General features: G+C 37.7%; 1 protein-coding gene across 1 annotated transcript; it reads left to right on the top strand.

Annotated features, from left to right (window-relative positions):
* Positions 1 to 713: 713 nt before the first annotated feature.
* ENAM (enamelin) lies at positions 714 to 12,721 on the top strand. The gene is made up of 8 exons (XM_047854821.1): positions 714 to 767; positions 2,562 to 2,630; positions 2,753 to 2,797; positions 3,511 to 3,552; positions 4,944 to 5,216; positions 6,326 to 6,388; positions 7,856 to 7,906; positions 9,863 to 12,721. Exons 1-8 carry the CDS (start codon positions 714 to 716, stop codon positions 12,719 to 12,721), a joined length of 3,456 nt encoding a protein of 1,151 aa, XP_047710777.1.

Raw genomic sequence — 12,721 nt, 5'->3', positions numbered from 1 at the left:
ACAACATGACATCTTCATGAAGAATTTTTGTTTTATTACCAAGAAACAAATGTGTCTTGCTCCTTGAGATCTCCCCGGCTTCAGCAACTTGTAGGCATTTCCACTGTAGACCAGTAAGACTATATTTCAAAGACAGGCTAACAAAGTCCAAGTAAAAGTTATTTGTTATATATTGGAGCTACTAGCTGGCATTGGGTGAGTATTAGAGATTGTCAACATAAATGATATAGTGCCAAAGAATGAACTTAATTCATAGATACTGGTTGACTTCCTTATTGCATTCTTTGATCTTGGTTGTATAGTCATTGCTGCATACTGATCTTCTGATAAAACTTTAAACTCGTTGGTTTATTTGGTAGATTTGTTTTTCTTCTAACTTTTCTTCCAACCTACTTAGATCTCATTTAACACTATGCTTTCATACATCTTCCTGTAGAGCAGTCAAGTTTTGTCAGCACTGCGTTAGAAATACCTCAAATACTGTTCCTGGGTCATTTTCTCTCTGATTTAGCTTTCACCCTTCTCTTAAAGCAATAGAAGACTCAGTTTGATTGTTAAGTCCCTCTAGTAAGGCTCTGATTGGATAAAATAACTAATATGACATGCGCTGCCTTAGAGCTGAGCTTTTGCTATTCATTTCATTTATTTGTCTCATTTCTGTGTTTGACCTTCGTCTTATACCAAATCTGTATTTTTCAAAATTTGAGTGAAAAATGTTGCTGCTCCAGCACAGCCATGGAGCCACTCTTCCTAAGCTAGATAACTTGGTGAGAATTTATATTCATTTTTTATAACACAGGTCACATATCAAACTAAATATTGTCAGAAGTATGCTTGAGAGGGTAAAACACTATTTAAATATGTCAGAAGAAACAAAGAGCATCTGAGTTCACAGATGGGACAAAGAAGTAAGAACTTGCATAGTCTCTGTACTCCACAGCAACCATTATGAGTGCTATTTTCAGTTAAAAATAAACTTTCATCCAGTCATGAACTTCTAGAGAGAGAAGGAAACTATCAGTCGTCCAGTATAATATATTAATTTTACAAAAGAGAAAGTGAGTGGCATTTTGTGTTGGCAAAATTCCTACTTACGTGTGTAACATTATCAGGAGTCTCAGTGACAGCTACTACAGAGATTAAATGGATGGTTAAGTAAGAGAGAAATTAAACATCCAACTGCCCCCAAAATCTTGGGCCATGATCTTAGAAAGTAGATTTAGAAAGGAAAGCATTCACCAATATCCTCTTTATTAGCTTCCTCATGTTTTCAGCTTATGCTGAAGACAATAGTTTCAGTTGTTATTTTTAATTCTCTACAATGTCATGATTCTGAAAATCCTTAATTAGCAGTAAAGACATTTACATGTTACTGCTTCCTTTGTTTAACTGAACTCTCCCAATTTCTCTGATATGTAAAAGGTTATTGATTGCACCTATAATTTAGGAAAATGCTGAAGTGTCCTTTAATTATATTGCTCCTATGGGAAGCAAACAGAAGGGTGAGCATTTGGCTCAAAATACTTCTACGCACATTTCATGCCCAGAAAAAGGAAAGAGGAATGAAAAGACTGAGCAACTACTGGTATCTATGTGCTGGTTACTATGCTAGGAATTGTGCTGTATCCGATGTACCAAGAAATCAATCATTCTGATTAAAACCTTCATTTTCTTCTATTGTACATGCAAATAGGGCAGAGTTTTCTTAAAAAATTACACAAGTAAATGTTTCAGAAAAAAAATTGTTCAAAGTTGTAACTACAAGTCTTAATTATACAAGGCTTGCATAATTAACTGGAGCGGGATAAATGAAATCCATGAAAACATTCTCAAACTTCACACATACGTCTATAACTTCAATCTTTTCCTCTATATGTTCAATCAAAGTGTCTAACAAAGAGATAAAAATATCTTTGCCTATATTTTTCTATTTCTCTGACCAGCCCTTGAGCAGAAGTGAATTTTTAAAAGATAAAATAATTTTTAAAAAAGCAATAATAATAATAATAATAGAAACAATAGAGGAAAGAAGAAAAGAGTAGGATTCTGGAATATTCCAGCTTATTTAATTAGCCTCTACATAATGGAATGTTGTCTATGGCATCTTAGAAAGTAGCTAAAAGTACTGATTTTGGATTGCACCTTCACTGAAACTGAGATTATTCTGAATGGTGATTATAATCAGACATTACTATGCCATTCTAAACCAGCCTAGCAACAAGAACTCAAAATCAGCAATATTTATATATTTCAGGTAAACTCCTAACTTCTGACGTCCATATTCCAGTGCTATAAACCATCTCCCATCTTCTCAAGGATCAATCTTCTCCCTCCCTCTCTCTCTCTCTCTCTCTCGCTTCTATCTTTCCTTTTAAATCAGATCCTTTTCACAGTTTAGAACAGTATAAGGTAACAACTAGTAGTTTCTTAACGTAAAGTAAAAATGGCGGCAGAGGCCCCCAGCGTGGTCTGTTTCTACGCTCTCCTTGACAGAGCTGGGCAGAATGCCGCCAGTGAAATTATTTCATATTCCAAAAATAAAACCCAGTTTTGTATTCCAGGTACCAAGTAGAAAAATGAAGATTCTCCTGGTTTTTCTAGGTCTGCTTGGTAATTCTATTGCTATGCCAGTGAGTATTGAGTTTTTTAGGACTTGTCCTTTTGTGTTCTGTTGTTAAATAGCTTGGAGATAATTATTGGGTTTATTTCAACTTATGTTCTGAATTTGTCACCAATATTCTTTCACTTCCAGATGCAAATGCCCCGAATGCCTGGATTTAGCAGTAAAAGTGAGGAGGTATGTATATTCAGTCTCTGGGGAGAAGTTTTTGTAAGCCCTGTCCTGAGAGTCCATTAAAAAAGGGAAAACTTTTTGATATATAAAATTTCTTGAGAAAAAGATGGAGGGAGGGAAAGGGAAAATTTGAAAGACTTAAACTCTCAAATCAAGGCAAAGTAGTAATTTCATCAGCTCCATACTACCTATGTACTTCATTATTCCTTGCCAAGGTAAATGTAAATTTCCATTCAGGAATAGCTAATGTTGGCTTCTCTGCTAAGTTTTCAAGCTAGCAAAGGTAGATATTTGTACCAAGCGTTTTTAGAAGGTAGACACATAGGCATATAATATCTTCGACATGATTTATAGCCAAAATCATTAGCCAAATTCAACATACATCAGAAAGGAGAATCATCTTTTTCATAGAATTATCACATTCTCAAGTCCCGAATTCCAAAAGTTGAGTAGAACATTCAAAAACATCAGAGTAGACAAGATTTTTATTCTCTATGATGCTATATTGATTCTTCTCAAAATAAAATCCTGACTTAAAAATTAGTGACATGGGTTTTTTAATTGCATACTTATTTTAAACCCATGCATAAATAGTAAAAGATATGACTGTTGTACATTAAAATCAGAAATTCAGCTTATTTCTGGTGATTTGTAGATTGGTTAAATAATAAAATGTTTTCACTTTGTATCACATTAATGGATTCCTTTGGTCACAGATGATGCGATATGGTCAGTTCAACTTCATGAACTCCCCACATGTAAGTTCTGCTTTGTGTTATTTCTGATAATTTCTTCTTTATATATGGATAATTACATTATAAGGTTTGTCATAGCTAATAAAGATACCAACAGCTATCCACATGCTTTAATTACAATATAATCATTATAAGAGTTTTAAGGGGGAAAAATCATTTTGCCTGTCTCCTTACCCCAGATTTTCTTCTTTTTCATTACTGTTATTCTCTCATGTAAAAAAAAATCATTTATTAATTACCAACATTCTTTGTATCCAAGAGAAATTGGTTCTGGGGAAAGATCACACAACATGTATTCACAAATAATAAGGACAAAAAATACTCCAGGTGTGTGGGGAGGTAAATTTTATTTGGATTATCTTGAAAGATAACACTAAATTTATGAAATAAGTTTTTATCTTATCTAAATAAATTTCAATTATACTTACCACTAGTGCTAATTCTTAGAACCAACTAAAAATAAATCACGTATCAGTTGGATCTTTTAGCATAATTTTTCTGACAAAGTTGTATGACTACCATACTATATGTCACTTTTGACTTTTGTGATGATCGTGAGAACCATTGGGAGGAAAAATCAAGGACTTCAATTCAATTTTCTCTTCAAAATCAATTTTCTCTTAATCCTTTATTCAAGTCATTCTCTTTAAAAGCTTCTCACCTATAATCATCATCATTGTCAGTTTTCAACTACTGATTGGCACAACTCTTTTAAACTCTCACTCTTGGTTTTACTGTGTTTAGCTCTGGTGTTAAACCAAAGCAACAATGTTTGAATGGGAACTGACATTGTAGGAGGTCAATTCATATATTAGTTTCTTCAGATCATGACCACCTTTGCTTCCCTTCCAACCTTGAAATTGTGGAGATTCTCATCATGAAAATGGAATTAATGAAAATTCACCAGTAACCAAAAACCATAAGTACCACGTAAGGATGTTTACACAACAGAGAATTTGTATTCTCCTCTCTTGTTCCTTGTTGCGTTTTTTTTCTGTTTGTCATTCTTACTTCATTTATCTTCTTTTTGCTTTTTCTCCTTTTCCAGCCTGTAACAAGTCACAGTTTTGAATCTGACACCAAGTCCTCTGTAATCAATTATATGACTTCTTATGGGAGTCAGCACTTCAGAGTTAGAAAATTATCAGCCAAATTCTTAAACTTAAATTTCTCACCAGTTCTGTCTTTTGCTTTGTTTGTTAGTTTTCTAGAAGACTGAAATTCATTTCTGTAAGACAATATTTAAAGAAATACTAAAGATCTTGAGGCTTCCATTGTTAAGTTTCATAGAATTTTTGAGATTTTGCCTGAGTTTTAGAGAGTGACATTACAGGCTGAGGAAAGCTGGAATCTCAGCCCTCCTATGGTTTTACTGTTATTTGCTACCCTCACAGATGGCACAACTGGGCCCCTTGTATGGGAATGGTCTGCCTCAGCTCTTCCCGCAGTATCAGATGCCCATGTGGCCTCAACCACCACCAAACACGGGGCGCCCACAGAAACCCTCATCTCCTTCAGCACCCAAACGCCAAAAGAGCAAAACTGATCAAGCCCCAGAGACCCAGAAAACCAACCAGCCTCAACCAAAAAAGCCACCACCAAAGCGGCCTTTAAAGCAGCCATCACCTACCCCAGCACAGCCAGAAGAGGAAGCCCAGCCACCTCAGGTGAGGCTTGCCCAGCAAAATTCCAAACCAGAGTCAACAAATGGGCTCAGAAGGATTTGGAGAGCCATACCATCCCCACATACACACTTTCTCCAATGTTGCTCAAGACACATACTGCTATGTATGAAATAGAATCTTCAGTTTTGCCACTTTCTTCTAACATGATGCTCCACTGCCTATCCAGAATTGTCTGCCAAGTTACCCCAGCCTTTGTTTGATTAAAAATTACCAACATATGTATATATCTATATACAGAAAGATAGATACCAAAAAAATTGTTTTAAATCTTTAAAAAAATTACCAAAATACTGTTGCTTTAAAGAAGCTCTTTTTATTTTTATTTACCATGCAGAGGCAGCATGGTATTGTAACATGAGCACTAACAGAAGAATCAGGGAACAGAGATTCGAGTTCTATCCCCAGCCCTTATTACTTGTGTGATCTTGAGCAGTCACTTTACCTTTCTGGGCTACAGACTCCCCATGAGTAAAGAAACAATTTCTAAGTCTCTTCCAGATCTATGCTTTGATGATCTCAAATAGTGCCCTGAAAGGTAACACTGCTTCCGGTACTTCTGGGTGGCATAAATAATCCTGACTTAAAGCAAGAAGATGTGCAAATGGTTTCTCAAGATATCATCCAACGTGGAGCTTCCAAAATGCTGTCTCTTAGTCGATTAACAGACACTATTTATTTATTATCAGACACTATTACAGATAAGAGAACACAAAATTAAACGAAAAGACACTCCTAGACCATTTACCAACTGAGAGATTTTGGGCAAGTGACTTAACTTCTCTGAACCTCAGAATCTTCAGTGAAAAGGAAATAATGTCTTCAGCACATGTCTTCTAGGTTTATATGAGGATTAAATAAGTTTACCACTACAAAATGCTCAGTACAGTACCTAGAACATAAGTGTTCACTAATACTAATTGCTATTATTATTATCATTATCATCATCTCAGCCCTAAAAATAGAAAATTGCAGTTTAATGCAAAGGGAGATGCAGACTCTCAAGTTTCAAACAATTGTATTTAATAGGTTTGTTTCATTTTCCATTTATCTTTCTCACTTCCACATCACTATGGTTCTTTCTTTCTCTTCAGGCATTCCCACCATTTGGCAATGGGCTATTTCTCTATCAACAGCCACCATGGCAAGTTCCACATGTGAGTTTTTTCTTTATACTAGAAGTGAAAAATAATATTAACAGGTCATATCTCAAACTAATATGAGTTCATACTCTCTAAATGGAATCCGTATGCCAGTCAGTAGAGAGTATGAAAAAAAAAATCATCACATCATTAATCATGTAGGGAAAAAAATTTTTAATGAATATTTTACTCAGACAAATTGGAGACATGAACAATCACCAAACAACTACTAATAACTTAGTCAATGAATTAATTTTAAAGGATTGCACTATTTCGCTACTATTCCCCCACTTCCCTAAGAGATTAGAAAGCACAAAAATTATCTTCATTTAATGTAAAGGGGAAATTGAGACAAAATGGAGTTTGCAAATCATAAGATACGCTATGCTTAGACTAAGGTCTTTCTATCTTTTATTATTTCTTGCCACAGATACCTCATTATAAAGAATATTGCAAAATAATATTTATGAGAATCCTTTAAAGTTTAAAATCATTAGAATAAAACTATTGAAATTGCATCACAGGCATTAAAAATATAAATCACAAAATAAACTATTTGACCTAAAGAAAAGTTTAAAGGCCAGTTGCTATTAAAATACCAGAAACAACAAATATTTGATGACTTTTTATTCAGCTATGGCACTGTTGTTGTTGGGTTTTTTTGTTTTTTGGTTTTTTTGGTCTATCATTCTATAATCAAGACACCTTCTTATCAATAAGGAACAATTCATTTCAAGGAATAAGAGTTCCTTACTTTTTTTCCTTAAAAGAGTGTCTTCCTTTCACTGGCCATACTGAACTAAAGAAACTAAGGCAGTACCAGGTGAAGATTTAAAAAACAGATAAGTGTAATTCTTATGCTGAACTATTACATCATCCACATAGGACTTCCTGAAGGTCTGCAGGAGTTGGACTGATTTCCTGAACTCTCTCCCCTGATCAAACATTCAGCCTCCAAGTTTGATTAGGAAAATAAACCTTGGTCAAATAAAAAAGTTATCGTAATAATCCAGGAGAATTGGCGGTTTGTCATCCTAAATGTGACATAGACTCTCTGAAAATAGCGTCATTATTTGATCTCCATTATTACATGTTCTAATATGGATGTTTGGATCCTAATAACACTCAAATCACACTCTGTGTGTGTGTGTGTGTGTGTGTGTGTGTGTGTCTGTGTCTGTGTGTGTCTGTGTGTTGGAGCCCATGGGATGGGGTGACTGCTAGGATACACAGCCATACATGGTATTTTGAATAAGATAATCTAGAATTCAGCTGAAACCTTTGTATTTACCAGTATTCACTGATGGGTTATAATTTTAATTAATAGTAGACTGTGAGAGATAATGACTCAAAAGCTAAAAACTAATAATGCTAACACCCAGTCACTGACTCGAACTCTTTTAAGACACCCTGAGTCTTACAAACAAATGGTAGCATAGAACGTGGTTTCCTCTTGCATTCATTGTGGTGTTTACCTTTCAGAGGGTACCACCAGGTTTCGGACGTCCACCAGTCAGCAATGAAGAAGGCGGGGTGAGTACAAGTAAAGCTACCTTCTCCCCATTAGTCTCTGATTTTTAATTCCTATCTATTCAAAATGTTAAATTTCAACACATGAATTTGTAGCTCAAGTGCCCATGATATAAGAAAAACATCCAGTAACAAATATAAATGTGATACATCATTTCTCCTCTATAGGTACTGACCCCTGTCCCTCCCTCTCTCCCTCCTTTGTCCTTCCTCTCTCTCCCCGCCCCTTTTTCTCACTTTTTCTCTCTCTAAAAAGGCTAACCTAATAACCTTTGCTCCAGGTTGGTACTGGACTCTAGACAGTGATGGGGCAACTAAGAGAAGGAAGTAAATACATTCTAGAAAGTTATTCCTAGAAGGGAATTAAGTAATCATCTAACTCCTTCATTATACAAATAAATTGAAGCCCAAAGAAGATAAATTACTATTCAATTTCGCCCACTTTTTGCCTTTTCCATTCATCTGTAGAGAGACATTTAGATTCCATTGTGAATATCTGCAGTAGTAGTTGTGATTTGCACCTGCACAAAGTACAGGGGGGAGGAAATGAGCCTGGATGTAATAATTATGGGCCAGATGATTATAAAAAATTATTATTGGTGGTGGTGGTGGTGTTATATAATGTACAACATTTGTTAGATTCTTACTAAGTGCCAGGCACTGAGCTGTACATATTTATCTCTTTTGACCCTCATGGCAACTTATAAGATAGATATTATTTTATTACCTTGAGTTTACAAATAACCAAAGTTATAATAAACTGAGGTTAGCCCAGGATCATACTATTAATAGTGATGAAACGGGGATCTTAACCCATATCTGCCTACAGCTCCACTCTTTAGACCATGCTGTGCTGCTTTGTATGTTGTGCTATGGGATTTAGAGTTTCTCCTGTAAGGTAAGGGCAACTTTAAATAATATTTAAAAAGGAAAGTGACATGGAGTGCCTGGGTGGCTCAATCAGTTAAGCATCTGACTCCTGTTCAGGTGATGATCTCACGGTTTGTGAGTTAAAGCCCCACCTCCGGCTCTGTGCTGACAGCGCAGAGCTTGGAGCCTGCTTCGAGTTCTGTGTCTCCCTCTCCTTCTGCCCCTCCCCTGTTCATTCTCTCTCTCTCTCTCTCTCTCTCTCTCTCTCTCTCTCTCTCAAAAATAAATAAACATTAAAAAAATTTTTTTTAAAAAGAGGAAAGTGACAGAAGGTTCCCCCAACCTCTACTGTTCTGATAGCAATGGAGAGGAAAGTACAATTACACTCAGAGTAACCAGTAAGAAAACTATTGCAGCAGTTCAAGAGTACTGGGGATAAAAAAAAAGAGGGGACAGGATGAAAGTTCAGATTTTATAGGACTTGGTTATTAATTGGCTGGGGGAAATAGAGGAGAGTAGAAACCTGGGAAACTGGGTAGATAGTGGTGAATGTTGCTTAGATATATAGAAAGTTGGAGAAGGAAGTTTGGGGGCAGATAGGTCCAATTCTGGGTACATTCAGTTGGAGGTGCCCAATGAGATCTTTAGTGACCCAGTCTTGCTGTTTCAGCCTCAGGACATAGTGTCATGGGCCAGACTTATGGCTTTGGGAGTCACTGATATATATCTGCATTGAAAAAAAATTGGCCTGCAATAGATTACTCAAGGCAGATATGTAAAATGAGAACAGAAGAATTAGAAGGACAGAAAATGGAATCCTTTAAAAAAAAAAACACCCCTCAGATTTAGGGGTCAGGACTAGGAAGACAAAACTAAGAAGTGAGTCAGAAAGTTAAAGTACCAGAAGAGAAAACTGGAAGGGAGTTGGGTCATGGAAACCAAGGAGGAATTAACTTTCAAGAAAGGAAGCATAGTCAATGGTTTTAAAAGAAGCATGTGGCTCATTTCCCTATCACATTAAAAAAATTCCGAGCAACACCATGGTGCAAAACAAAGAGTAATTACCAATTTCCATCTTCTTCCCTACAGAATCCTTATTTTGGATATTTTGGATATCAGGGATTTGGGGGCCGTCCTCCTTATTATTCAGAAGAGATGTTTGAACAAGATTTTGAAAAACCCAAAGAAAAAGATCCTCCTAAAGCAGAGAGTCCAGCCACTGAGCCCTCGGGTAATTCAACAGGTCCTGAGACTAATTCTACTCAACCAAATGCACCTGGAGGGAGTCAGGGCGGAAATGACACCAGCCCAACAGGAAACAGTGGCCATGGCCCAAACACTGTGAGTAATCCTACAGCTCAAAACGGGGTTATCTCACCCCCTACAGTTAATGTTTCAGGCCAGGGAGTACCAAGAACTCAAATCTCATGGGGACCAAGTCAGCCAAATATTTACGAAAACTATCCAAATCCTAACATCCGAAATTTTCCTGCAGGAAGACAATGGCGTCCCACTGGTACTATCATGGGGCGTAGACAGAATGGGCCTTTTTACAGAAATCAACAGGTTCAAAGGGGTCCTCGGTGGAACTCCTTTGCTTTGGAAGGCAAACAAGCATTTCGTTCAGGAAATCCAATTTATCGCAAAGCTTATGCTTCTACTGCAAGAGGCAATTCTCCCACTCATGCAGGAAATCCAGGAAATGTCAGAAGAAAGCCTCAGGGACCAAATAAACACCCTATGGGAACCAATGTTGCTCCTCTGGGTCCCAAACATGGTACTGTTGTCCACAATGAAAAAATCCAAAATCCAGCAGAGAAACCAGTAGGTCCAAAAGAAAGAATAGTCATTCCTACAAGAGATCCATCTGGCCCCTGGAGAAACTCTCAAGATTATGGAGTTAATAAATCAAACTATAAACTGCCTCATCCTGAGAGTAACATGCTAGTCCCAAATTTTAATTCTGTTGGTCAACATGAAAACTCTTATTACCCAAAAGGAGAGTCCAAAAGAGCCCCAAATTCTGATGGACAAACCCAAAGCCAGAATTTGCCCAAAGGGATTATTTTGGAGCCAAGAAGAATCCCTTATATATCAGAAACTAATCGACCAGAATTAAAGCACAGTACGTATCAACGTGTATACCCTGAGGAAATCCCTTCCACTGCAAGAGAACATTTTCCTGCTGGAAGAAATATTTGGAATCATCAAGGAATCTCTCCACCTATTAAGGAAGATCCCAGGATGCAGGAAGAACACTTACTTCATCCTTCTCATGGCTCAAGGGGAGGTGTTTACTACCCTGACTATAACACTTATAATCCCAGGGAAAACTCACCATACCTTAGAAGCAATACATGGGATGAGAGAGATGATTCTCCCAATACTATGGGGCAACCCAAAAATTCACTGTACCCCATGAATACTCCAGACCTGAAAGAAACAGTCCCTTATAATGAAGAGGACCCAATTGATGCAACTGGAGATGAAACTTTTCCAGGACAAAGTAGATGGGGTATGGAGGAGCCGAGCTTTAAAGAAGGGCCAACAGTTAGGCACTATGAAGGCGAGCAATATACCTCAAATCAACCAAAAGAATACCTTCCCTATTCCTTAGATAATCCATCAAAACCCAGGGAGGATTTCCCTTATGGTGAAGTTTATCCCTGGAACCAAGATGAGAATTTTCCATCATATAATACAGCTCCCAGTGCACCATCACCTGTGGAGAGCAGGGGCTATTATGCTAATAATGCTGTTGGACAGGAAGAAAGCACTCTGTTCCCCTCTTGGAACTCCTGGGACCATGAGATTCAAGCCCAAGGGCAGAAAGAAAGAAGACCATATTTTAACAGAAACTTCTGGGATCGACCAACAACTTTACACAAAGCTCCCCCTAGTCCACCACATGAGAAAGAGAACCAGCCTTATCCTAGCAATTCCCCAGCTGGGCTTCAGAAAAGTCCAACGTGGCATGAAAGTGAGAATTTGAATTATGGCATGCACATTACTAGGATAAATTCACCAGAGAGAGAACAGTTGGCTTTCCCAGACTTAATTCCTCCAAGTTACCCATCAGGTCAAAAAGAAGCACATGTATTTCATCTAAGCCAGAGAGGCCCTTGCTGTGCTGGCAGCTCCACAGGACACAAAGAAGATCCACTTGCTCTACAGGACTACACTCCATCCTTTGGTCTTGCACCAGGGGAGAACCAAGACACCAGTCCTCCATATACAGAAGATAGTCATACTAAACATGCAAGACACACCATCTCCCCTCCAAGCAACCTACCTGGCCAAAGAAACAGCTCAGAGAAAAGACTGCCTGGAGAAAGTGAAAACCCAAGTCCTTTTAGAGATGATGTGTCCACCCTGAGGAGGAACACACCATGTTCCATGAAGAATCAGCTGAGCCAAAGGGGAATTATGCCCTTTCCTGAAGCCAGTTCCCTTCAATCAAAGAATATGCCTTGCCTCAAAAGTGATCTTGGAGGAGATGGGGACAATGTTTTGGAACAAATATTTGAAGGCAATCAGCTCAATGAAAGAACTGTTGACCTTACTCCTGAGCAGCTTGTTATGGGTACACCTGATGAAGCCCCCAATCCAGAAGGAATCCAAAGTGAAGTACAAGGAAATGAGGGTGAAAGGCAGCAACAAAGACCATCAAGCATCCTGCAGTTACCATGCTTTGACTCCAAATTGGCAAAGTATCATTCCTCCAGCACTGGAACTCCATCTGGCATTGGAAGGCAAGGCCCATTTGATGAAGATCCGATTACGCCTACTGAAAGTCCTAACTCATTGTCTAGGTTAGCTACTGGGGCACAGTTTCAGAGTATAAATGTAGACCCACTTAATGCAGATGAACACATTTCATTTGATTCCCTTCAAATAGAGACCAATCCACAGGACCATGTGCAAGACTGCTTACTACTTCAGGCCTAG

This window comes from Prionailurus viverrinus, chromosome B1 (genome assembly GCF_022837055.1).
Source record: "Prionailurus viverrinus isolate Anna chromosome B1, UM_Priviv_1.0, whole genome shotgun sequence".
In the NCBI taxonomy this organism is placed as follows: Eukaryota; Metazoa; Chordata; class Mammalia; order Carnivora; family Felidae; genus Prionailurus; species Prionailurus viverrinus.
Note: the sequence above shows the minus strand (reverse complement) of the source record. Positions and strands in the feature narration are given on the sequence as shown.

Coding starts and splice junctions, on each gene's coding strand:
- ENAM (XM_047854821.1), top strand. CDS start 714: ATGTTGCTGCTCCAGCACAGCCATGGAGCCACTCTTCCTAAGCTAGAT. Junction 5,217..6,325: donor AGGAAGCCCAGCCACCTCAG/GTGAGGCTTGCC, acceptor CTTTCTCTTCAG/GCATTCCCACCATTTGGCAA. Junction 7,907..9,862: donor TCAGCAATGAAGAAGGCGGG/GTGAGTACAAGT, acceptor TCTTCCCTACAG/AATCCTTATTTTGGATATTT.